This window comes from Tetranychus urticae, chromosome 1 (genome assembly GCF_039701765.1).
Source record: "Tetranychus urticae isolate SD_2017Ah chromosome 1, NJAU_TeUrti_SD_1.0, whole genome shotgun sequence".
In the NCBI taxonomy this organism is placed as follows: Eukaryota; Metazoa; Arthropoda; class Arachnida; order Trombidiformes; family Tetranychidae; genus Tetranychus; species Tetranychus urticae.
In genome coordinates, this window is record NC_142958.1 from 28,723,912 (window position 1) to 28,751,026 (window position 27,115).

Below are 27,115 nucleotides of genomic sequence, written 5' to 3' on the forward strand. Positions count from 1 at the left end.
AGAAATTTGGTGACATTGACTTTATGCATTATAATAAAATATTGATTAAGACTTTTCTTGCTCTAAGTCGTTGATCTTGAACTTTCATTGATACTCTTAAATAACCTCTGTTTGATTATCGGTTTCCAATTGAACTATTAATTTATCCTTTCAATATGCATCATTATAATGTATTTTCTGATTATGGAAATGGCTGAGTTCATTCATCTTCCGATAACTAATTTACAGTCAAGCATGATGGAGATTCATAGATTCGAGTGCTCGAAGAATAGTGCAAATAAACTATTTCCACCTATTCCCACTATTAGATCTAGTAAATGCAAAAATTGACATGCTTTTCCTGTTTGATTTATTCCCATTGATCTAATTAATCTGGACTGATTTAATTAGTATGACGAGTTGCTTATTAATTTTTAGATCTGAATGAGAAAAGTAAACGTAACGTAAACAACTCATGTAGTAAATTTTTCAGCTTCTTATTGGATTGGATTAATTTCAAATTAAAACAACAATTAGCAAGATGCATTAAAGACATTGAAAGCCGAAAAAGAGACAACAAAGTATAGAGCTCAGAATTCGATTTATTGGGCTTTAATATTCACAATTTTCTATTGAAATCAAAAACATGTAAGTAACAAATCAATATACAGTTTAACGGTTAAAGAAAATAAAAACAAAATAGATAATCTCAAGACAATAAGATTAATATAATAAAATAATTACATTAAGGGATCAAGCTGATTGAACACTAGAGGTTATTGTATTATACAGTCTATTGATTTCATCAATATAAACTTCTTGAATATTTTTACGCCTAATTTTCATGGCTGCTGTCACTAATCCACTATCTGGTGTCCAATCGTCATCGACAAGTAATATCTTGGCTGGTACCTCGGTTCGATTCAGTTTTACCTCGCTTGCTCGATCGATTAAAATTTTTCTAACTCCATCCAGGATAACAGGATCTTTACAGAGTTGGGAAAGTGTTAAATGTTCTCGGTCATGTTGTTTGGCTAAGCCTCGAAGAGCTTTTTCATTCGGTACAATGATGGCAATCAAATAGTCATGATAAGAATTACCATAAACACAAATGTTGTCAACAATCGGACAGATTTTTAATTCAGTTTCAATCTGTAATAAAAAAATAACAAAAAGTGTTAAGTATTGGCATATTTAAATGTGAGATATTTGGAATTTCGTTTTTATTTCGAGACAAGAAATCACTCACCTTTCCAAGTGAAATGTACTCTCCATATTGTAATTTAACCAAATCTTTTTTACGGTCGATTAACTTTATTGTTCCATCAGGATAAATTTCTCCGATATCTCCGGTGTAAAACCACCTTTTACCATCTTCTACTTTGTAAAATTCATCTGTCATTGCTGGATTCTTGTAATAACCAGCAGTAACACAGTCTCCACCAATGATGATTTCACCTCGTGGATTTGGTTGATCTCGAGGATGATAATTACCTAAATACATATTAAAAAAGATAATTATTATTATGATAGATTAGATGAAAAATAGATAGTAAGTAGTAATAAGAGTTATAAGAAATTTGGGTTTCGAGGTTATACATTATAACATTATAAAGTATGAAATTTACCTTCATTCCAATCTGATAATTTAATTGAGAGTCCATAAAGAGGAGGTCCGATTCGACCAACACTGTAATCATCAAAATCCATAAGCGTGGCTCCTGCTGTAGTTTCAGTTAAACCATAACCCGAAATGAGAGTAACATTTAAAGTATTTCGAATAAAATCACAAGTATCTGGAGCTAAGGGGGCACTTCCACAAACCATGTATTCTATTTTTCCACCCAACATGGCCCTTATCTTGCCACAGATAATTTTGTTCAGTAAAGGAGTTTGGAAACCATTTTTAATCCAGTATTGTTTGTATTCCAAAGCAAACCTAAAAAAGCTTTTCATGAAAGGTCCCTGAGCATCGATATTTTCAGTCACCGCTTTCTTTATACGGTCCAGAACTAATGGAACAGCTGCTACAATGGTTGGCTTAAGAACAGGAGCATCACCTCTACAACCTTTCTTGACCGCTGTTGATTTATCAGTCATGGTATGAGGAGATGAATAACCAATTGGAATACCCATTGCGACGAAGAAACTTTCAGCAGCTAATTCAAGAACGTGAGCCAACGGAAGATAGGCCATGTAAACATTATCAGGGGTTAAACTGTGCACAACACCATAGAAACCTACCATAGTCGCAATAATATTTTTATGAGTGATAACTACTCCTTTAGGAATACCGGTAGAACCGGAGGTGTACATGATGATAGCTTGATCATCGCCTTTCCTTGGCTCAAATTGAATAGATTGTTTTGATGAAGTACCATTAAGTTCAATTTGAGCAAAGGAAACTAGCTTAATGTTTCCAAAGCCAGTTAGGTCAGGTCTTTTAGGACCTTCAATGTAAATAATACATTCCAAGTGAGGTAAATTATTGATGATCGACTTTATCTTTGGCAACAAATCATAAGTTGTTACTAAATGTGTCACTTCAGTTTCATTTATTCCGTGAATCAAAGCTTCCAAACCAAGCGTAGCATAAAGGGTTGCAATACTTGCTCCAAGACGGAATGCCGCCATTGCACTTAAGAACCATTCTAGCCTAGTCTCGGAAAAAATCATAACAGGCTCACCAGGTTTAAGGCCGCTTAGATACATTCCTCGAGCAACATTAGTAATTCTTTGATTTACTTCACTGTAGGTGAACCATTTGAAATCTCCTTGAATCAATTTACGAAAAACTCTACCATTTGGCTGCTTTTCATCTTCTTCACCAAAAACTTCCCGAAAACCGAGACACTTTTTATCAGAATATACTTTACAAGTCTTCACGAATAATTCGTCAACAGTTTCTGCATGAAGCATCAAATGATCGGGAGGAGAATCAGTCCGACGCCATTCTGATTAATGAAAAAAAAAAATAAATCGAGATGAATTAATTCAAGTACATTAAAGTCATTTTTTCTAGGCTTTAAAAGCAAACATAATTTCATTTAAATATTCGATATTCATAAGATTGCATAAATAAGTTTTCAAAAGTCTTTACCTGAGTAGCAATTCCCTTCCTTAACTGGTTTTGCTCTAATTTTATCCCTGGCTCGGGTTCTTTGCCAAGGTTGTTGTACAATTGTGTAAAGGGGTAAAGTCATTAAATCGTAAGCACAGACCACTGTCTTGATCATGCCTAAGGCAACCGAGACACCAAGAGAATCAGTCATGTTTCCAGTAGACATTTTAAATTAAAAAACAAAACTGAATGAGGTGATACAAGCTGGTTGAGTAGAGACACGGCTGATTGACGGGCCAAGTGATTTTGATGAATAAAAGTTGAATTAAGTTTAAATTACAAAAGAATTTCTTTGACCTGTGAAAATTTTGATATAGAACGATGAAAGAGCAAAAATTAGAAGGAGATATTAGAAAAATCAAAATATGGAAGGTTGTCCCACACACAAAAGTCGTTCAATTTAAAGAGTTGACAAAAGTCAAGAATAAAAAGAGAAAATATGAAGACGCTAACGTAATGGTATCAAAAAAGGGAAAGCATAAAAAAGCATAATAATCAAATCAAAACGAGCAATAAACAAGAATTCAACCTTCAGATGAAAAACACTATTGATCGAATTACTGTTGAAGCGTGTTTATACTGTGTTTAATAGTGACATAAGGTGACATTAATAACTAGTGAAAAAGAAGTCTAACAACAAGCAAATCAGAGTAAAAGATGAGTCACAAGATGATTAAGAGTGAACACACAAAATGATAAACAATTAATTTAGTGAAATATGAGAAAAAAGCACCAAATAATAAAAACAAAATCACAGAATTAACAAATAATGTATGAAAAGTGAAACAACATGTATTTACCAATTAATTGTCCAAAAATTGTTAAGTACACTGATGATGAATCAAACAGGGAATCTAAATACGGTTAGAATGAAACAGACATAAAGGTAAAGTTTGAATACGATGCTTGGATAAAATATAAATAATGTTGATAATCAGACGTTAGTTAATTGAACAGATATCACATTGGAAAAGTGAAATTATGAGAGACAGAAAAAAAGAACGTTGCTCTAACTACATCCAAATCATCCACATCAGACTCTCCACAAAACTGATATCACCAGTTTTAGGGGGAAAAATAAGGGGGGTTGGTAACATCAGGTGATTATGCAGAGAACCGCCTTTATTTGAACTGACAGAAAACCTCTTTTAAAGGTTTATTTACTTATACAAGGTGCTGAAGATCAGCCTTCCGTGCGTATTTTTGAATGAATTTTTATTTAAATAAAACGGGATTTCCTCAAGCTTGCTTTTTCAAGAATGAAAATACTGAGTCCGGAAAGTGGTTATTTCAAATTTTCGCTATAACACAATCTTTCAATCTTTCAAATCAATGACTGGTTACCAATGAACTTCAATTGCGTATGAAGCTTGTAATTCACAAGAATCCGATTTTTCCTAGTTCCAGTCATTATTCCCAAAATGTTACAATTACTAACCCAAACAGCGTTTTTTCTGTGTCATAATCTAGAAATTTCCTGAAAATTTCTATAACTAGACCAACATTTTTACATAGAGTTAATCATTCATAAACACACTGCGCCTCTATTGTCGCAAAGTTGTGCCTTTAAAAGTGACACTCTCATTTTGAAGGCTCGGTACTGCGATAATACGGTAATCATATGAATTCACGTCAATACGGTAATTGAAGAAGGCTTACTCATCATTTGATGATGCTTTCCATGAAACAATTACATGAGACAAGCAAAATTTTCAATTTTTCCGAAAATTCAGCTTCATTTTACCACAAAACCTAAACTGGTTTTTATTTTTGCGAAACAGCTTCTGGTTCAATGAGAATAGCTTACTCACCTTTGCTCTTGTTTCATACCAGTTTTAGGGGAAAATGAAAAGGGAAGTAAACATTCACCGGTAATTAAGCTCCACCTCCTATTACCAGTTTTTAGAAGTGAAAAAGGAGAGCAAATTTCGGGACCAGAGCTGAAAGTAAGGAACCGGCTTTTCCCTCTGCTTTTCCAATCTCGTTTTCATTCACTTTTCACCATATTGTTCATTACCAAAATAAACCCAAGTAAACCCAAATAAACCCAAAAGTCTCTGAGCATTTTTTTAATGATTGTAAATATGATTTGTTAAATATTTAAGGAAAAAACAATTGAATAAATTTAACCATGTTAATCAATCATTTGGTTTTGGGTTTACCTACACTAACTTGGTTACCAAATTGTCTATCGCTTTAGTTGTCTTGATTGTTGCAGAATGATTCTTTTGTTTACATGGACAACTCAGCATATGCCTTTTTCATGGTAAATTCATGATTATCTTGCATCATTTTATTACATCATTTTAGTTCTGTATCAGATAGTAATTATTCAACTTTCTTTTGTGATCAAGTCAAAAAGGTTCAACTGTCAAACTCAATAATTACCAATGAATAAACCATTTGCTTAAATAATTAATGGTCCATTTTTTTTAATGCTTTTCAAAGTTGTGTGATTAGGTGACATTATTTGAAAAATATTCAGTTTTTTTTCTTCTGAGTATTTGAATTATCTTTTACCAATGTTAATGTCAAACTAATCAATATTACAGTCAAACAATAGACTAAGCAAAAAGTAAATTTTCACTGACAATGAAAGGCAATATTTTTCTTGCCTGATAAATGAATTCAAAAGAAGACATTGAAATAATCAAATAACAGTAGTTATTGGACGAAAAATTTCCTCAAATTAACTAGATGATAATCTAACTGTTTACTTACCAAAAAATACAATAAAAACCAATTTATGACAATTTGAGAGGACCACAAGAATGTACTTGAGGTTCATGATCTAACTGTTTGTAAATTCAAGAGTAAATCCACTTTTCCGTTTAAAGCGGATATCCACGAAGTGGCTGTTTGCCGGTTTGTAAATTGCTTGTAAGACATTGTTAATGGTCCGGTCTTTCATTGCCACAATCAGCCTACCGTTGATCATTTTTAATTGCTACAATTTAGACAAGCTTTTGCATGTTCATGATAAACACAAGCATTTTCCGCGTCTCTATTGATCAAAAAGTACAACTGATTCATTAAAAAAATGATGCCTAAATAGACTACCAAGGTTAAGATTATATTATTAAATTAGCTAATTATCTAATTATCTAATTGATGAAACAAATAATACACAGTCTCAAGGTTAGTCTATTTTGATTGTCTAACATGATTCAATCAATTAAAACCGTGTTTACTATAAAATCATTCAACTGCTTTCTCTTTGGCTTTCTTGTGATTGTTTTGCTTTTTGTCCCGCTATTTCAATCTGGCCAACCCTTGATTAATGAGTAATTAGCATTGTCTAACAGGAAAAAACGACGAAGAGACTAATTGAAAAAAATAACCTTTAGAATTAAGTTGATTTAGATATGATGTCAACTAGCAATAAACATCACGATATCTGCCATTTATGAATCATCTTAATTTCCAATGATAAATTGGTATTTCGTCTTGAATCAAATTCACACAAACATGATATGTGAATAGATTAGGCTTGAGTTCAATTAAATGGAGCTTTCCATCATATAATCTAATATCCTGATGTTTCCAATCAGTCGTTGTAATACTGTTAATCAGTCCAATAAATTTTATCGCCAACAATATCAGTTGTTTTTTTTGAGTCGGTTTTGGCGCAACCCATTAATAATGCAGCTCATGTATGGACCAATAAACCAAGTAAGTAAATAGTGTGACACTCTTATTGTTGATTTACAGGAAGATTAACCTTGATTAATCAGTCTTTTAAAGGTAATCTCATGATGGTTATCTGTTCCAGGTAAATAGATTGGTACAGCCTAAGGCCAACAACTTGGAGAGAGTGAAACTGTGTTCATGAACAAACCATCCACTTCGTTATACAGAATCAGTATCTCCTCCATTTGATCATAGATTTCAATACAATGACACTGAAATAAGAAGGGTGAAAAAAAACAATAGAAAAGTTAAATATGATATCAATTTATGTGATTCATCAAAATATTGTTAGCTTGAAGAGCAACTCTCACCATGAAAATCTGAAGAAGCCAAACATACAAACAAAACCAGAGATTGGATTACATGATGAAATTTAGTGAGAAAAAGGGCGAATTATTATGATGATGAAAATAGTGGTCTGATGTGGAATCAACAAAATTATAATAGCGTGATTGTTTTGTTAAACTCAACCCACTTTAATCAGTTGTTTGGAACAGCAAAAATAAACTAATGATGCAATGTTCTGTAACCACTTTACGCATTCTCTAAGTAATTTTGATAACCGCTTTATTTGAACCTAAAGGATTACCAAATTTATTGTATTTTGTTTAATTTAGACAAAAAACTATTTTTTTGGATAACTGAAGCTTTTTAATTTCTATCTGATCGCATATTAATTGATTGTAAACATAAATTTACTGAGGTAACCTTATAACAATCATTGAAGATTTAACATCTGATGTACAGTTTCACGTGAGTGAAAATTGCGCTTCTCAAGGCTTTTGTTTACCCTTCTTTTAATTTTTGTCATTTCAAAAACTTGAAGTATTATTAATTGATTTGGATGTTTTGAAAATAAAAACGTTCCAAGATTTTTAACAAGTGTACTTATTGTGATGCATGTGTTCCCTCATTAACTGAGGTTTATTCCAGTTCAAGAATCCAAAGGATTGTGCATGATTTGTTGAAGGAAAAGTCTTATTTACCTTTATTTCTAGCTTGTTTGTTCTAATTTCAAGAGAGTTCCTTGGTCTATCATCATGTGTAATAACCTTATCTTGATGTAAATTATAGTAAGATTCAATGTCCAACTCAATTCCAAAGTTTAATCATGAGACATGAAGAGTCAAAGGGTTGCTTCTTTCATAGTATTTTATCATATAATAGTAGCTATTGCATTATTTGCTTCTTATATTTTGGAGACATTATTAATCTAATATTTTTTTTCCATTTTTTACCAGATAAATTTCATCCTCGTGCACATCAATGACACAATAGTCGGAAAGTCTCAACAAGCAGAACAATTAAAGCCTGATGGAATTGGTGATCTTTGGACTTCTCCATTGCTTTCAACAAGCTGATCACTAGGCTGGAAAGGGACAAAATCATGGGACTTAAGAAACCATTTGGTGGTAGGGATGATGATGGAGAATTTTAAGTTCAAAAGACTAATACCATGAAAATTCTAGGACTCTTTACATGCACCTATTGATGACGATCATTCAGTGAAAATAAGGAAGAAATGACGCAGACGATGTTTACAAACTCTCAAAATTTCTTGTTTACCCAGAAACAAAGGTTATGCAGTCAAAGAAGAGGATTAAAAATTCAGCTTGAATGAATAACATGATGATCAACATCATCAGGTTAACGTCAAAGGGGCTCAACTAGTAGCAACGATTACTTCTAACATTAAATCTATATCAAGCTGCAAGCTGTTCATACGATTCCCGATTACCTTGAATTGTAAACTAATTGACAATCTGTTGTACGAGGAAGCAATGCCAAATTGAATGGCAATCAAAACGAGTATGTTTAACTTTCAATTTAAACATTCAAAATTCTTGTCCTACGGACAATGGAGATAATTTAATTTCTTAAAGGAAAATTTTTTGATTTTAAGGAATCAAATTACCATCTTTTTTATCAGCTACCATTAACGTCAAACGTAAAACCATTTCCAATCTAATTTATACTTTTTTCATCTCTCTATACAGCCATTACATCTCGGATGAAAAGCAAAATGTGTTCATCTTTGGAAAAGAAATCTGCTTATTCTGTGTTTCATGTCAAGTTGATTGTTCAATAGTCTAACTAAATCATATCTGGTGGTCTGATTATCGGTGCTCAAACGATTCTCACAATTCTTGATTCAATCACCTCACCTTTCAAGAGTCGAACCTAAATCCAACTCTTTTTTATATCAATGGGGCAAATCGTACATTAGAGTGGTTTCCTGGCTTGTCGATGCATTCCTATCAGTATAATATTATAAATAGATTTTTGCATCTCAACATTTTTCTTTAACAATCATTGGATATCCTTAGGCTTTAATCTTTCCATCTCTTCAGAACAAGGAAACGATAAAACTCCAATCAATGCTGTTGAAAACTTAAATTCATGACTCTTGCTTACCAATTGTCATCATAGAAACACTCTTCAATTTCAATGTCCAACAACTCAGGTTAAACAAGAAATTGAACTCACATAACATTATTAATAATGTATCACTAATCAATTGTTTTTCCCTATTTATTATCTTAGCTGGAGTAACAATCAGTAACGGTAAGGGGTCAAAACAGAGAAACCAAAATAGAGAAAGTCAAAATAACGAAGGTCTAAACAGAGAAAGCCAAAATAGCGAAAGATAATAAGGCGTTTAAATTAAAGAAGCTTAACAATTAAACTGATTAAACTATTTTCATAGAATTAGGTGAAAGGTAACTCAATGCTTTGTTTATCATAAACTAAACTTGTTCAATTCATTTAGTTGGCAATTTTTCATTGTTTTATTCAATCTTTTTCAATCAAATTTTTTACTCAATCATGGCTAATTATGAACTAATTAAATCCAACAAAGGTGGCAATTTTTTAGTTTTGTGCAATAACATCCATCGAAAGACCAAAGTAATTGATGATAAATCATATTGGTCATGCATTCAGCCAAATTGTAAAGGCAAAGTTAATTTAATTGGTGATACCATTTCTTCTATTACTGAACACTCTCATGAACCAGATACTGCAAAGTTAATTGAAATTAAGCAAAGAAATGCTGCAAAAGAGATTGCTAAAAGTGATAATTATTGTAATTTGAAATTAACTTATCACAGTGCAACTAACAAAGTTTTGAACACAATTCCAGTGCCTCAAGAGGAAATCGCTCCGGCCCTGAAAAGTTTTCATCATATGAAGAGGACAATTGCTCGAGCTCGAGCTTCACGTTTCCCAAGTTTGCCTAAATCATTGAACGATATTGAAATACCTTCTAATCTACAATTCAGCTCCACGGAGAAGTTTTTCAAAGTTTCAGATGGTGGTAATGATAAAATTCTTTTTTTCGCTACTGATGCCTTTTTACGTCATTTGTGTGAAGCGAATCATGTTTACGCCGATGGGACTTTCAAGAGTGTTCCGCTATTATTCCATTCTCTCTATACTCTTCATGTAATGAGAAATGAGGTCATGATTCCCGTCGTTTACGCCTTGATACCAGACGCTTCTATGCAAACTTATATCAGACTTTTCAGGCTAGTTCAAGATGCTTGCACAAGTTTGGGATTGATCTGGCAGCCAACAAAATTTACGACCGACTTCGAAATTGCCACAATCAAGGCAATCAATATAATTTTCCCATTCTGCGAATTGAAATGCTGCCTATTTCACTTCAGCCAAAGTCTATGGAGAAATGTTGGTAAATTCGGTTTGGTAAATCGTTACAAGGCCAATGATGACAATGTTAAACTCTCCGTTAAAAGAATATCGGCTCTGCCATTTCTGAAAACCGAAGATATTGTTGATGCGTACAATGCAATAAAGGCCTCAGCGCCAGACGATGATGATATGATTGGTTTTTTGACCTACTTCGAGACAACATATTTGTATGGTGACCCTAGATTCCCGAAAGAAATATGGAATCATTATGCAGATAGTGACCCGAGAACCAATAATCATGTTGAAGGATGGCATCATGGACTAAACAAAGCCGTCGGTCGTAATCACGCGAACTTATATCAATATATTGAAAATCTAATTAAACAACAAAACAATTACGAAGTGCAAATTCTGATCGCTGCCCATGGATCTCGTCCACCTCAGAATAAGAAGTATCGGGATATTGATGCCAGAATTGCTATTCTGACGGAAGATTACACGGAAAATCGCATTTCGGTCATAGAATTTCTTGATAAAGTTAAATATTATACAAGTTTAATAAATTAATGCGCAGTACAAAACGGCTTGTCTAATCTATGCGCGTCGCCATTGACCCTTCATTAAAATGTCGTTGAACATTAATTAAATAATATCTAAAATGCCCTAATGGCTCGATTGGCCTGTGTAAACTTTGATTCTCTGTGAATTAAACTTTTTTTCTAGCGCCATCTCTTGTGTTTTCTTTTTACTTACACATGCGCATAGAGTTTTTCGCTGTTTTGACTTTCTCTATTTTGCTTTCGCTATTTTGTCTCTCGCTGTTTTGTCTTTCTCTGTTTTGAACCCAAACCATCAGTAACTAACCCTTTATCCTCTTATCCTAATCGTTATGCTTCACAACATTTTATCCTCAGAATTTCTTTCCGATAATCTTTTCTCTAATTATTTCAATTGTTTTTACACCAATTTTGACACGTTGAAGCTTTGATCTTACCAGTCAATTGTTCCAATTTATAATTTTCCTCCGCAAACGAAAGCTTTCCAATTGACTTGATTGACTTAATTTTACAGTTTGATTAGCTTGATGAATTTACATTTCAATTTTAATTCAATTGAAATCAGCTCTTAATTAGCTCTTGTTTTAAAAGCTGCGGATCAATTGTATTTTTTTCAAGAAGGTTTCGGGTAACTTTAACAAGCTCCATAAGTTATGAACAGATTATTGAATCAACCTTTTTGTTTAAATTGAATTTTTAATAATTTATTCTTGTCTCTTCTTGCAGTTAAACAATTTGAATAATTATCACGTTTTGGACAATAAAATCATGATTTAATGACGATTAAAGGACAAAGGACAAGGAAAATAAGACTGAGTTAATCCAAAGGAAAAAAGAGTTGACTAAACGTTCATGTTTTATCAGAATAACTGATGTGAAATTATTCATTTTGATGATTATTTTCATTATAGATGAGATGATCTATTGAGAAGCTGAAATTTCCAGATTACAGCTAAATCAATTGGAGTCATTTTTGGCACTCTGATGATCGTTGAGACGTTATTTTTGCTTTCCATAATCCGCCAATTATTGATTAACAATATCAATAATCATATTTAATCCATTGACATTGACATTGGTTGAGTCAATCAAGTCTCGATTATCAATTGAGCTAATTATCAACATTGTCTCATTGATCTTTTAACCTTCCCATGTCACTAGCAGGATCCTCAAAACAGTTTTCTGGTAATCGGTTAGATCCATCATCTGAATAGATCAACAAAGGTACAGTGGCACAATTTGCTGAACACCAATAATTTTTCTTTGATTTCAGGTTAGACTTGTCGGTCCGATTATAATTACCATTATAGAAATAGATTGCGAATATTTGATGAATCTGAATAAATAAAATGGAAAAGGTAATAACATTAGGAAAACAGTAAAACCAGATCAATATTGGTTAAAAATACATAACTATTGAGGCTTGTGACTCGAAAATAAAGCAAATATTCACATAATTAACTTTGAGAGTTGAATTATTGAATAAGTTAAATAAATCAAAAATCTATTGTAAATAAATGACAATCTTTTAAATTATATCAAAGGAAAAAAGCATTTCGTTTCCAAGTCAATCTACAAAACCATTTGTAATATAAAATCAAATTCAAAATATTTGAATAACGGCAATGGTAAACAAAATTAACCCCTGATTAACTGATATCTGCAATCTAATATTATGCTAACGTAATTGATGAAATAACAAGCTAATTAACTAGATTATAGATTCTGGTATTTTGGGTTATTCCTGTTGCCTTTTCCTCAAGTTGCTGGAGTTTGATTTCAAGTGAAAACCCTTTTTTCGTGAGAGATAAATGTTGTTTATTAAAAGCTTAATTTACTCACCTCAGGTCTTTGATAACAGTGGAATAGGAAAATCAATAGATGCTGAATTAGATTACAAAATGAGAATAAATATTGAAAAATGTTTGTCGCCGTATCCTCTAAGGCTAATACACTTAAAAACCAGTTGACAGCAAAAAAGGGCAACAATGATACACCCGATCGAAGTGAAGGTTCAACACGTTCAATTTCAATCTTGTGTGTAATAGGCTTGTAAGCAAAGAAGCGTTTCAATATCAACAACATGGTTACAGTGTTGCTCTGAAATGAACAAGAAAAGTAAATTAGTTGAAAAAGGATAAGAATTTACGACAAAAATTTGGTCAAAACCAACAGAAATGGTTGTTTTCAAGTCAAATAGCAACTTCAGCAACAAATTGAGATAACTTGAAACAATAAAATATGAAAATGTGAATTGAAACTTGGAAGTAATTTACTTGATAATTTGGCAGAATTTCGGTTTGGATGAATTTATTGAGCAAAAAGCACTTCTAGCTCATGATAGGAATTTGCTATACTCAGTGCGAAAACTTGCAAATGAATAGATCAATATTTTGCAAGAGCTGAACGAAGTCGTATGAACAAATTTTCATGACATTAAACAACTTGGTTGATATTAATTTATCAAAATTTGAAGTTGAATAAACATGAATCGTACTTATTACAATAAAAACAACATCCTCGCGCCTTGGTTTTTACTTATTCAGACAAAAATAAATGGGAAAAGGTGACTTCTTAAACAAATATAAGTTGAGTATAAAAGCCACAAACTCGCAAATAATTGTCAGTTGTAAAGTTATTAGTTGAATTTTCAAACTTACGAGGTTTCATTCGGAGTGATTCAATATAAAAATATAAAGGAAGTTAAAATGCAATTGACGAAAATTGTGACTCTAATATTTTTCATTACTCTCATTGTTTTATCTGGCCATCTTTCAGATGCCAAGAAAAAGAAGGGTGGTGGGAAGAAACATGGCCGTAGATAACATAGTGGATGGAGCTGCCGAAGTTGACGTTGGTGCGACTAAAAAGCGTTGATGGCCTCGATGCAGCATAAATGATAACAGTAAACTGAAGTTTATTTCGTTTGGTATCACTAGTTATTGATTTTGTTATGAATGGGGTCTCAACTCAACTTTGCAATGGTTTTCAAAAAATGGATTTGATGTGATTCGAATTATTAAAATAAAAGAATTATAAGAATTGAAAGATCTCGTTAATTCATTGAAATTTTACATTATCATGTTGTTTCAGGATTTTTGTAAAATTTTCATATAAAATTATCAATAGGTGTTCGGATGAAATATCCATAGAAAAATCTTAGATCCATAGACTTATCAAAAACAAATCTTTGACTCTGACTACGTAAAGCGTGTTAAGTATAATTCAAATGCTTATCCTCTGATTCCGTATGAACTATCGCCCATCAAAAGCTCTAGTTAGATTCATCAACTTGCCTAACAATTCAACCTAAAAAGTGTTTATATTTTGTTTTGCCTTTGTAAATCTAATTATTGACAAGTTTAAATTGCTACTTAATCATCTTTAACCTTCTGATTATTTTGCCTTTGCTTCTTTTGATTTGAATAGTGGCCGTACTTTTCCAATGCATTTCCTTCCAAATTAAGAAACTAGAATTTATCAAAAAGATTAACAATTATATTCGATGAAAATACTAAAGAATATATAAATACAGATTTGGATGCTAATGGCTGCAAGATTTTCAGGTTTAGTTGAAAACGAAAGACATTTGATCTTTCCATTAGATACATTAGTTAACCATCACTACTTGTTTACACAATAACATAATTGAGGAAAGTTTGGAAATAAACTAAAACCCGGACCACTGTAAATCAACTAAAAGAAGCAAGTTTTCCTGAAATGGAAAATCACTGACTTAAAAATATTTGTTTAACATGTTTAAGCAACAATATCTATCAAAGTAATCACCACATAGAATGATGTTTAAAAATAGTAATTAGCTATTTCAAGGTATTTCCAAGTCATTTTATTTTATCCAGGAACACCAATAAAACGACATTGATTACAGTTGAGGTACGAAATAACATGACACAAATTGTATCATCACGAATCTTTCACAGTATGGATAAAAAAAGGTAACCAAACCAGAAATTTGCCAAAACCGTTAAAAATAAAAACCCAAACTGTTGCTAATAGAAACCAAAGCTAATTCAATTGCAACTCGCTAGATGACGTTACCCCACAGAGTTTCTGGAACTGATTTTTCACCAAAAATTGAATTGTTCAACTAAACCAACAGCTTTACTTACCATTATAAGCAATGAAACAGGCACAATGAAGGAAAACATCATTCCACCTTCAATGGACATCCAGCAACTAGGAAAACAATGAATAAAACGAGATGATTAAAGGCATTGAAAGACAACAATAAATCAGTGAAAATTGACTCAAGTGATTGTAAAAGTTGAGACAACAATCAAAAATAAACAAACAAGACAATGTTTACAATTAACCTGACAATGGTTAGTTAATTAGTGAATGGTTAAAGTGAAAAGACAAGATGAAGACATGAGGCTGAAGCTGAAGTAAAATGAGTTAAAAATTTAAAGGTTTCAACCTTTGTGAACATCTTAATGACAACAATGAATGTAATCAATACTGCATTATTTAAAGGCTGTAAACAGTGTACAGTGTCAATAACATAATGATAATGCGAAGGCGAAGAAGAAAAGAAATGAAAAGAAGATAATAAAGCTGATTGGAAAGATCAATTCTGATTCAATGAATATGAATCAATGTGCATTAACCAGTGAATAAAAAAAAATGTTGCCTTTTTTTATTATTATACACAGAAGATGCACTTTTCATCAACATAAGTCTAAGTCTCCTTTGAGGCAAAAATATTGAACCAGAGAAGAGAAAAAAATTGCTCATGAAGATGATGTTGATGATGATGATCGCCAAGAAGAAGAAGAGTAAAATTGTGAACTTCTTTTTTCCCCTGATTATTTGAGCTGAACTGTTGTAGATAAAAACATTAACACACTGAACTATCTCATTCCCTTGACTTCATGCTGAGTTTTGAAAGGTTCAATGAAATATATCCAAAACTGGTTCTCAATGAAGAGACAAGGAAGAGAGAGAGAAACTTTACAATGGAATGAAGATGACAATGATGATCATGATGATGGTGAAGATGGAATTTTGTCAATTGAAAGTTCTTCTTTTCTTTTGGAAAAGTTCAATTGTAAGAATCAGAGTTTTGGCATGAAAAAAAGAAGAGTTTACTTATTATTTTTTATTATTACAAGCAAATCCTTTTCATTGTCATTGCTGTATACATTGGGAAAGTTGATATTTATTACAAAAAAAAGGTTCAATTGAAGAGCAAAGACGCCAGATGAATTCAATTTTTAGGGTCGCTCTTTTTTTCAGTTTCAATCTTTTCTCTGAATCAATTTTCTTCTAAATTTTCTTGCATTCAAATTGGATATTAATATGAAATTATAAAGTTATTTAATCGTTTCAGAGTCTAACCCTTCTCTTGAATGTTTACTGTTGCTGGTTTGCTTTAAATTGTGATTTGACATTTGAAATTTTGGTTGAAGAGAGAAATTTGTTTTCTGGATAAAGATGATTGAAGATGATTGAAGATGAGGAAGGATGAAGGATGATGAAAGATGATGAAAGTTTGTTAAGGAAAAGGAAACTGTGATAATGATAAATAACATTGTCATTTTAGTCGCTGTTCAGGTAAAACCCTGAAGCATTGCAACTCTTTTTACCTTCCATTGGCTTCATTGTCAGAGTCATTATCATCATCATCAATATGATCACCATTTTACCTTATTTACCTTTGTCACATCTTTTCTTGTGTCAAACAATTTCCAATGAACCTTTTTTATTGTTCACTTTAGGCTGAAAAGATGAAATGAAAAAAATCAATCTTTTCCTTCATGAATAACTAAATTGTCTTAATTCATCTTTTAAATGAAACTTGAAGTCGACTCAAATTTAGACTCAAATATTGCATGAATCTGTTTGATTAACTGGTTCGTCTGTTGTCATTGTTCTGGTGAAGGTTAATTTTAAATTTGATTTGTGAAATGAATCAATGAAAAGGCAATTAAAGATGATTATTTTCTCAATCAATCATTGATATGTTGATGGCTGTTGTTGGGCAAGAAGTGGAAGAAAAGATGAAGATGGAAGAGAAAAGGAAAATCAATTTGATCGCAAGAAACTTGCCAGTATTGATAACAAACACAAATGTAACATCCCTTTGGAGCTGTCAATATTCATCAATATCATCATTTTCATCCATTAACTGGACAATGGCTAAGCTACAGTTGGTCTTGATTCATTGGCCAATATTCACAGTTTACAATATTCACATTTTCACCAATTTTACCCTGAAAAGTTATGAAATAACCAAAGAGACGCAAAAAGACCAGCAAGTTGGGCAAACAAATGTGACAGAGAAAAGTTGAAATTGAAAGCTTTTTTTGTTTTGTTGTCATTGATTGAGTGTTGCCAATAAAGAGTCAACTAAAATTGTCAACTGTTCAGTTGATCAACTGACAATTATAATAGGAAAAGGAGGTTTTTGCAGGCAAAAAAAGGTAAGGTTAAGAAGTGAAAAGTGAGACTCGACGAAAAAAAAAGGTAAACTTGATAGACTTGGTAAGCGAGACAAAAATGTTGGCCAAAAAAATGATGAACATGAAGATGAGGAAAGGTTGACTGAAGAAGAAGATGAAAAAATCTAATATCTAATGATGTTGAAGTTGATAAAGTTAATGATGAACGAGTAAAGAGTAGAGTTAATTTTCAAGTTCAATGTAATTGTTGATTGATGTCAATGTGAAGATGGAAAGAAAAGGAAAAAGTTGAAACTTTGAAATGAGTAACTTTACATGATTATGAGCATTTCATTATGAATTTTTTGTTTCATCTTTTTTTGCTTCTTCTTCTTCTCTTCATGACATTATCTTTGCTACATGACATTGTACAAATATTGTGACTCTAATGTAACATATAATGTCTCTGGTGAATTAAAGGTAAACACAAAGATATTAATATAATGATGGAGATGAAGATGAAAGGGAAAAGGAAAGGATGAAAGACAAAAGATGATGATGAATGGAATGGGTAAGAGAAGAGCAAATGTGCAAAGAAAAATGGTTAAATTAGTTGTGAGTAGTTTAGTTAAATTGTATCATCATGTTTACCTTGTTACCTTTTCTCAGAGTTGCCCTTAAATACACAGTTTGGCCCAATTGAGTTGAGAAGAGATAAATCAAAGGTCTTTGCCGATTCATCATTCCTCACCTTATTTCCTTTCCATCGTCTTCTTCATCTTGATCATCTAATTTTTTGCTCTCTGATTTTGCCCTTTTCATCATCTTCAGTCTACAGCAATCACCTTTCATTTGTCGTCATTACTATCCATTAGATGAAAGTTTGCTTTTACTTTGAGCACAATCATTTGGTTTAACCTTTCATTTACCTTTAAACAACTTGGACCAACAGTTTTGTCTTGTTTTGTTTTTAAATGGCTTTTTGCTACAATCAATAATAATCAATGGTAATGGGTCAAGATTAGAGTGCAAGTTTACCCTGCAAGTCTCAGAAATGGCCAAAAAGACATTTAATATTGAGCAAAAGATGAACAGCAAAAGGTTCACCAATTAAACATCTTTAACAAACATGAAGCTCTTTGTTATTATTCATTTGGTTTCCTAACCTAACCGAACCTAACCTTACATTGACAATGGTTAAACAATGAACCGACATTGTTTGGCGGTGAGAATTTGTTGCAAATTGAAATTACTTTTGCTTGATCAGGGTATTTTGATCAAGATCACCTTTAATGAAAATAATAAATTTTCAGATAATGAGTAAACTTAAGCCTTTCTCCTTTTTTTTATCTGTTGATGATAAATTTCTTTCACCATTTTGTCCGCCTTGCTCTATTCTGAGGGCATAAAATTCTTGACATTAATTGAATCCATGGAGACAACGGTATGAACAATGAATTGAGCTGAATAAAGATTGTCAAAGGGAAAGAAGGCGAGAGAGAGAGAGAGAAGAGGATAGAAAGATGAGAAAAATGAAAGATATGAAGCAAAATTGAGAGACATTGAAGATAGAGATGGAGATTGTTGGATGAAAATAAGGTAGCTCAAGTAAATTGAAAAGGCATAATGTTTTGAGGAAGACACTTGAATGACTGGAAGAAGCGCTTGTTGATTGACCATCAATCATTGGATTATTGTTGTAAAGAAATGGTTTAGAGAAACATCTTCTGGTAATCTTTAATCATCACTATCATAATCATCTGACCATTCTCATGCTTTACCATGAAAACTGCCAGTAAATAAAAGAGCACAAATAATTGACAATCAGCTTGGGTGAACATTAAAATCTGAGACAAAAGTAAAGGTTCACAATTTAATCTGTCGGTTCAATTCACTGTCGAGTCAAACACATGAAAATGTTCAGGTTATTTTGCATTTCTGTGACAACAATAAGAAGTAAACCGTAAAACTTTTTATTTCGAGTCAACAATCGAGTCTCAACCTGGTTCATAAAAACTCGAGTCCATTTATGCAGTTAAATCATTTTTTCTGACCAACAGTTTTCGAGGAAAATTTAGTTTAAAATTGAAACTTGGATCGCCTTTCGTGCAGTTATGGAACCAGATTTTTGAAAACTATTGAACAGTACTTTGGCAACTTGTTCAGCTTGAGAAGAAAATTGGTGAAAAAAAGGAACCTTTCACTCATTCCTTCTCGATGTTATTAATATTTGGTCAATCTTATAATTTTGTCAGTAAACCTGGTCCTTTTGATGGATTAGAGCAAATAAAGCAGAGTCGACTTGAAGCAAAAAGCAAAAAAAAATAAAGTACGAAAGGCTAAGTTGATAAGGAAGAGGAAAGGAAAAGTAATAATCTTTATAAGAATCAGAAGCAAAAAAGCGTAAAAAAAAGTTTGCCTCGAGTGTAACTTGATTATCAATCCCTTTACGAGTAAATCTACCAATATTTTGATACAAGGCAAACAAATGAAAAAAAACTTGCAATCTAAAAGTCTTAGCAACATTTTCTTGTACTCATGATGATTATTATTACTGAGAAGCTTTATGGTTACATTTGTGTTATCAATTTTACTTTGCTCAGTTGTAACCATTGAAACCTTGTTTCTGTGGCAAACCAATCAAACGATAATCTTGTGAAATAACAAATGATAAACACATAAATACAAGTATAATTGATGTACAATTTAACCAGTCAATTAAAGTGAATCGGCAAAGATCATCTTGTGTATGAGTTATCTTGTGTATCCAACATTTGAAGGCAAAGTATTTTGATTCAATTTCCATAATTACTTCAACTGGCAACTTCATTTTGAATCGGTTCAATATTCAGCAATAGAAAAGCTCATTGAGTGAACTCAAGTGATGATAATAGTGACAGGTAAAAAAGCGCAAACGAAAATATTGAGAATCAAATTATCCATTAAAAAAGGGAAAAAAGTTTTCAACTGCAAAACTGTGAAAACTCCCAACATTGAAAGGTAAACATTAGCATCTATTATTACATATAAATATATATAAATATGAATATTATTTTTTTGCCTCTTTTCGCTTCCAAACAGATTCCAGATTGAAAGTTGGTGACAGGTAAGATGATTGATCTTCAATTCATGAGTACAAAACCTTTTTGCACCATGAAACATAACATGAGATAAAACATTATTGGTAAACAGGCAAAGGGAGAGGAAAAAGAGAAACTGAAATGAACTTTTTTTTCTTCATTTTTTTTCTTTTCAATATTTTTGCTCTTTTCATTTTTCGTTTTGTTTCATCTCAAACAAATGAAACAGATAAAGTGCCAGGTTTGTAATAATATTGAATGAGAATCAGAAGAGGAGAAGCAACAAAAAATGAGATTAAATGAACAGCAAGAATAATGATTGAATATTGGCAAATAATATTTCTCATTTTCACCAATTCTATTACTTTTTTTCCTCTATTTAACTCTTTTTTTATCTATCATTTTGATGATTTTTCATGTCACTTGCATCATTTTGGCTTCACTATTTAATAACTCATGATTACTCTGTGAATGAATATCTAGTTTTCCGTTTTTCCGTTTATTCAATTTACTTTTTTTCCCTTCAAATAATCTTTTCCAATCTAGTCATGAAAATATCTCGTTTGAATAATCAATTGGATAATCAATTGGTTGAAAGTGAACAAAAGGAGGAACAGTTTCATGGCGAGAAAAGATAAGTTGCCAAGTATTCAGAAAACATGAAAAAAACATTTTCCTTTGATCCATCAATCGACGGGATTAATAAAATTCTGAAACTTTTTCATTCTTTTCTCAAAGTAATGTTCGATCAAGTTTTCGTCATTTGTCGATTGATCATTGATCGTAAACTTATTGACATCAAGTTTATCAAATCTGTAAATTGATTGCAACTCCAGTTTCATTGCTTTCGAGTTTTGGAGAAATATTTTTCAATTCATTTTCTTTGGTGAAAAATTGAATTGAAATTTGACTGTTTGAGTCGTTTTTTTTGTTCTTTCATGATGTTTGATTTTCGCCAAAAGGGCCAGACTGGTTGGAAAAGTCATGCTAGTTGATTGATTCAAGTAAGTGTTTTGCTGTAGTTTTGAGTCGAGTTTATTTCCATGAAGGAAGCAACTCGAGTAAACTTTTGTCTCTAAGGTGAAGAAACTTGGAGTTTCCATTGATGTTATTATTGTTCGTGTTTGAAGGGAGTGAATAGGAAAAGAGAAGGAAAATGATTGTCAGTTCATGATTGGAATTTGAGTTTTGTTTTGTTGTTTGTCATTCAACTGACAGCAGGATTATTGATTGATAACTTTTGAGTGTCATCATCCATTGGATCACATTTGTTTGCCTCTGTGTTCAATGTTGTTTGATGAGTTAATTAGTGTCAAGAAAAAGATTGAAAATATTTCTCATTTTGTCACAATCATTTTGTTCACAATATAATGCTGGGACAACTTTTGAATTTTCATGTTTCATTGATCAACTTGGATGTGAGAAAATAATCAAATTCGCAAATCATTTTCTTTCCTTTTCTCATCATCATGATCTGAGAATCGAAACTTTTACACCCAAAATCATATGGATATTAACCATCATCATCATCATTTCCATGCATTTTTTAGAGAAAAAAAAGACTGAACAAAGAAGATGAATTTTGATGTGGTGATAAATAAAATGGCGAGCAAAGTTGAGCTCGAAAAATGCAGATATGTTGACCAGATGAGATTGAAAACAGTCAAGATGAGCTATCATGTTGTTGCCTGTTTTTGCAGGACTTGCTTGAAAAGTTGCACAAAACTGAATGCACAGAATGATGAATGGTCAAAAACAGAAAAGATTAAGAAAATTTCATTCATGGCAAACAAATTTCCTACCTGAATTTTCAGAGGAGTGATGAATTGCTGAATTCAGCAATAATAGATGGTCTTTTTAAATGTTCACTTCTAATACAACTTTCTTTCCTCGAGATATAATCAACTTTAAATATTCAGGATATTTTTTCAGAAATCAATACAATGATTGCAGTTGCATCAGTTTATTATAAATATTAGGTATGTGCACATGAAATGCCTCAAACTATCAGTTTCAAATCAATCACGAGCTTTTAAGAAAAGCTCAATCAAATTTATACAATTGATCAATCAAATCCTAAGCTTTAATTTGTACCCAACTTCCTAATGAAAAATGTTGATTAACATACTTAAATTTTGATCTAATATCTTAAGCTCTTAACGTATTAGAGCTGACTTGAGTAACGATTCAACATGCATTAACAAGTTAACTCTAAATATCGATAAAGACATAAACATCAAGCTTTATCCGTTGATCTTTGGTCATCAAAGCAATTGCAGAGTGGCACAGCGGAAGCGTACAGGCTTCATAACCTGAAGTAAATTTTGGTTGTATTATAAATTATTGATCTTCAAATCGTAATTACCATTCAATGTAATTTTACACTTTGAGATTCTAAATGTTAACAATGAATGTTGACTAACTCAACAAATACAAAATCAACTCAATTAGATGTTTAACATTAATAAGGATCTTATAATCCGCAACACTTTACAAAGGTTTCAATAATGTAATTCAAAATAACCCGACGATGTAACACGAAACTTTGAGTCAACAATTTCAAAGCAGACTTGAACTATGACTTTTGATGAAATGTTTATCGCAATCAAATCGATTGCAATGTAATCATGAGTCAACTTTTGTCCTGGAAATGGCAACATTAGTTTTTTTAGTCACAATAATGCAAAATAACCCGATGAAACATGTTTGCCTTTGCCCGTCAAGTCACTTAAACTTTGAGTTAGCTTTGATGAAACCTTTTATTAAAAGAGATTCCGATTCTTGGTTAAACTTGATATTGTACTTTGGATCAATATTAATCAAATTGTACAATTATTAAGTTTCTTGCAGACAATTTAGCTGTCTAAGCAATTGAAACAATTTGAAATAATTGCATTAGTTCAATCAAAAAGTTGATTCTCTTTCATCAATTCAATTGATCAAATTACATTAACTGTGCAATATTTCAATTGAATACTAATTTACATTCGCTTATCATGGACCAAATTTGATAACAAAATATTGAAAAAAGGAAAGCAATTGATGAATGTGAAGAAAAAGAGTGAAAACTTTTTCCCAAATCATTTCTTGGCTTCCCTTCAATGGAAGAGAAAAAAAATCCACAAACATTTATCAAAGAGTGTAAATTCATTTGAATACAGCATTATACAAGTTTATGAATTTATGGAAATATTAAATTTAGCTTCAGGTTAAATTGAGGTAAAAGGTTGGAAGGAAAAAAACGCCAAAATTGAGTTTAAAGCGAAGAAGGAAGACACAAAATGAGTGCAAGCAAAGCAAAGACAACTTTATAACTCGACTCTTTCCATCATCATCATCATAATCTGAAAATAACTGATGAAAAAAAAGAGAAGTAAAATTGAATGTTGGAATGAAAAATGAGCTGAAATTTCTCGAGTTTCTTATTCAATGAACAAAAAAAGAGCTGGAAGCTAGACTTGTGAGTTACGATTGATGGGAATCAAAGATGAGGCCAAACAAGGGAAAAAAATGAATCCAGAGTAAATGTTGCATCCAATTGTCAACTTGAACTAATTTATTATCATTAAGCTTGATACCATTTACAATGAGCCAACAACTTGCCCAAACTGTTGGGACACAAAAAAAGAGTGACAAAAGTGTTTTGAATATAAAAATGTATATTTTAATATAAAGTAATCATTTGAATGATTAATTGAAAAGCTAAACATTGTTACTGTAAATGGATTTTGCCTTTTCTCTCGGCAAACATTTCGCCAATATGACAATGCAATTGAGATAATTGATGGTGAAAAGTTTCATCAGTTATTAACATTATTGATTAACGTCAACCCTTTGACTAGACAATTTGATTATCTTTCAAATTGAATCATTTTTCACCTTTTATTCAAAACTTGGAAAACTCTATTTTCCTCTCTTTCTTCAACTTGTTGGTTTGCTGTTTAAAAACTGTTGATTGGCAATCTAATTAGGTTAATCTATTGAATCAATTTGGTGCTAATTTGGTGTCACTCGAGTTTACCTGAAAAAGAGAAGAGAAGAGTTCGAGTCTAATGCTTTTCCGTGTTTGCATGTTTACGTCTTGACTCGAGGTGACATTGACTAAAGTAAATTTCATTTGAAAAATCATTCCATGTAAGTTGTAATGTTAATGATAATCTTTTGCCTTTAAACAATTGATTAACCTTTTTCCCTTTGTCACTCTGGTTGATATTTATCATTCCCGTTTGATTGAGGTTTTGATAAAAGAAGAGAGAAAGTTCTGTTCATCAAGTTGAATAGAAATTTTTGTAATTGAGTTTTCTTTTCTTTCCTTTTGTCTCAACAAAACCTTGTTACAAGGATTGAGGTAAAAACATAAGTCAGTTGAATATCTTTTTACCTCTTTAAATCAGGGTATTTACAGGTTGAATTGACGGTAATCTGGAAATGGAATGAGAAAAAATTGTTACTCCCTCAACACTGCAAGTGAAAGTGAAAAAGATAAACTAAAATGAATCAAGGCTAACAGGGAAGATAACAGGGAATGATAAAGAATCTTGAAAGTTTATCTTTACTTTTGTACCTTTTTCTTTCCTCTCTTTTGCCTTCTTCTGTTGGTTAACCTTTTTTTGCAGACTTTTGTCAGAGTCGCTCAATTTAACGGAACAAAATGAAATCTTATTTCTTCTTCTTCTTTTTTCTTCTCTTTCATGCCATTTCTTATTCCGAATTTATCAGGCAAAATATACAAAATTTTCTTCTCTCTCTCTCTCTTCTTGTCAGGTAATTTGAGTCATCTGAAAAATGGCAAAAAGCAGCAGAAAAAAAATGAGAAGCAACAAGAAGAAAATGTCATCAAAATGCTAAGCAAAATATTATAATCATTTCATTGAAAGTAAAAGTGGGTAAAGAAGAGGAAAACTGAATAGCGATAAGCTGTGATAATATAAAAATCCATCTCAATATAGACAGATAAAAGGAGGTAAAAAATGGAAAACTGAGAAATATAAATGTTGTTTTATTTCATTTTATTTCCAAAACTGAGTCTTGAAATGGGATGTATTAATATGAGAATGAAAAAGAGTTTAAATACGAATAACTTTCATCTTTTCTTTTCTCACTTTTTGTTTCATCAATTTACCTTTGCACCAGGATTACTATTCAAGTTGTGAAATTTCAAATTTTTTACATGTTTCAGTGATAAATTTAAAAAGATTGAAAGTCTAAAGGAATGCAAAATGTTGTTATTAAAGGCTTGAAGCGAAAACTCGTTTTTTCAAAACTTTTCTTTCGATATCATTTTCCTGGTTTTTGTCTACAAAATATTTGAATGTTGCGAATCTCATATCAAGCAGACCCGATAGGATCGTATCTTTTCAGGATCAATCCAATCTTCGGATCCTCACATGTGCAAACCTTCTTATGAAGATAACCTCTGCTTGAATTACATTAACCCAACACTAAAAAGCTTGCCACAGGGTCAACATTGCTTGTTATCTGCTCTGACGAATCCGACTAGTCTTTCGTTGACAATGTTTGTTTCTTTACCTGGTGTTGAGACAACTCATGGATTGGCTGGCTTTTGGTGGTTTGTTGGTAAAAGAGGCAAGCTTACGTTAACATAGTGATTCTGTGGTCAGTAGATCGACACTCTATCCGACCCGTCTTGAAACACGGACCTAGGCGTGAATGATGACAGGACTATTTTTATAGATGATCTTGTCGATTGAAGGTGCTAAAGTGTCTTCCGGAATTAAAAAGCTTGCCAGAACCAAGACGAGAAAACAAAGAGAAAAACTTTTAGCTGAAGCAAAATTTTGCATTTGCTATGCAATTTCTGAAATAAGTGAAATTACGTGCAACGAGATTTTATCAGCTTCAGATTTACCGGAAAATAAATATTTTCCCTACAAAAAGTTGAACTACGGAAACTTTCAAAAACGACTTTAAAAGCTTGATTTGTCGGAAAATCGCATTTGGATTGTTCAAAAGATGTAACTCTCTTGAAATAATGAGCAAAATAACATAGTCACGAGATATTGCTATTCAAAGCTGATAATTTACCAACACCATGACACGAATAGATGATGTGATTTTTAAACTAAGCAAATGCAATAAGACATTCGGTGACAATTGTATAGTAAACTGATGAGGCATAAAATTGCATGGATGAGAAGCAAAGAGAATTGAACTTTTGTATCAAAATTGAAATCAAAATGATTATCAGAGTCAAACTCATTAGCCTTGAAAAGACACGAACAAAATTCCTTCCTTAAAATAAACACAGCAAAGACTTACAAGAAACGAAACACTGACTTTGGACATTTCATTGTTGTACAATGTATACTTGCATGAAATTTTCAAATCAACAACCAAAAGTACCAATTAACATGACTTTCACGAACAATGCTCTTCCCTGTTGGTTGAATAAGCCAACTTTAAACTGTCATTGAATCAGTAAATGCACCTTTTAACGGGCACCAAAGATTCACTTTAAATTACCAACAAAACTGTAAATGTTTTTGCAACCAAACATTTATTCTCATCACGTATTTGATTCTTGAAATGAAGTCATTTTTTTCTCAAAAAATTAACCAACAGCTACAAGATGTGAAATAAAGTAGTCAGAGACTTTCATCAATATTAAAGTAATCA

The 27,115-nt window shown here is 31.9% G+C and overlaps 2 protein-coding genes and 2 long non-coding RNA genes across 5 annotated transcripts in view; 1 reads left to right on the forward strand and 3 right to left on the reverse strand.

Annotated features, from left to right (window-relative positions):
* Window positions 1–563: 563 nt before the first annotated feature.
* On the reverse strand, window positions 564–4,122 carry LOC107369712 (long-chain-fatty-acid--CoA ligase 4). Of its 2 annotated transcripts, none has more exons than XM_015937684.3 (5): window positions 3,901–4,122; window positions 3,080–3,397; window positions 1,608–2,933; window positions 1,229–1,473; window positions 564–1,131 (listed from the first exon to the last, which is right to left on the reverse strand). In XM_015937684.3, the coding sequence occupies exons 2-5, from the start codon at window positions 3,264–3,266 to the stop codon at window positions 733–735; spliced, it is 2,157 nt and encodes a 718-aa protein (XP_015793170.1). In that variant the 5' UTR covers window positions 3,267–3,397; window positions 3,901–4,122; the 3' UTR covers window positions 564–732. The 2 variants fall into 2 exon arrangements, with proteins under 2 accessions (XP_015793170.1, XP_089122485.1); XM_089266359.1 differs by having other exon boundaries at window positions 3,630–4,122.
* Window positions 4,123–6,005: 1,883 nt separating this feature from the next.
* On the reverse strand, window positions 6,006–7,317 carry LOC149094908 (uncharacterized). Its single transcript, XR_016197976.1, has 2 exons — window positions 7,102–7,317; window positions 6,006–7,002 (listed from the first exon to the last, which is right to left on the reverse strand). It is a non-coding gene; the product is annotated as an uncharacterized LOC149094908 (long non-coding RNA).
* Window positions 7,318–7,622: 305 nt separating this feature from the next.
* On the forward strand, window positions 7,623–9,349 carry LOC107369738 (uncharacterized). The gene is made up of 4 exons (XR_016197977.1): window positions 7,623–7,863; window positions 8,032–8,202; window positions 8,260–8,599; window positions 8,788–9,349. It is a non-coding gene; the product is annotated as an uncharacterized LOC107369738 (long non-coding RNA).
* A 2,337-nt stretch (window positions 9,350–11,686) lies between these two features.
* Window positions 11,687–27,115, reverse strand: part of LOC107369708 (uncharacterized) — a 49,346-nt gene continuing 33,917 nt past the window's right edge. The window contains exons 8-10 of the mRNA XM_015937681.3: window positions 15,129–15,195; window positions 12,841–13,098; window positions 11,687–12,334 (exon numbers count right to left, since the gene is read on the reverse strand). Coding sequence (XP_015793167.2) covers window positions 12,128–12,334; window positions 12,841–13,098; window positions 15,129–15,195 — 532 coding nt within the window. The 3' untranslated portion in view covers window positions 11,687–12,127. The remainder of the gene's footprint in view (window positions 12,335–12,840; window positions 13,099–15,128; window positions 15,196–27,115) is intronic.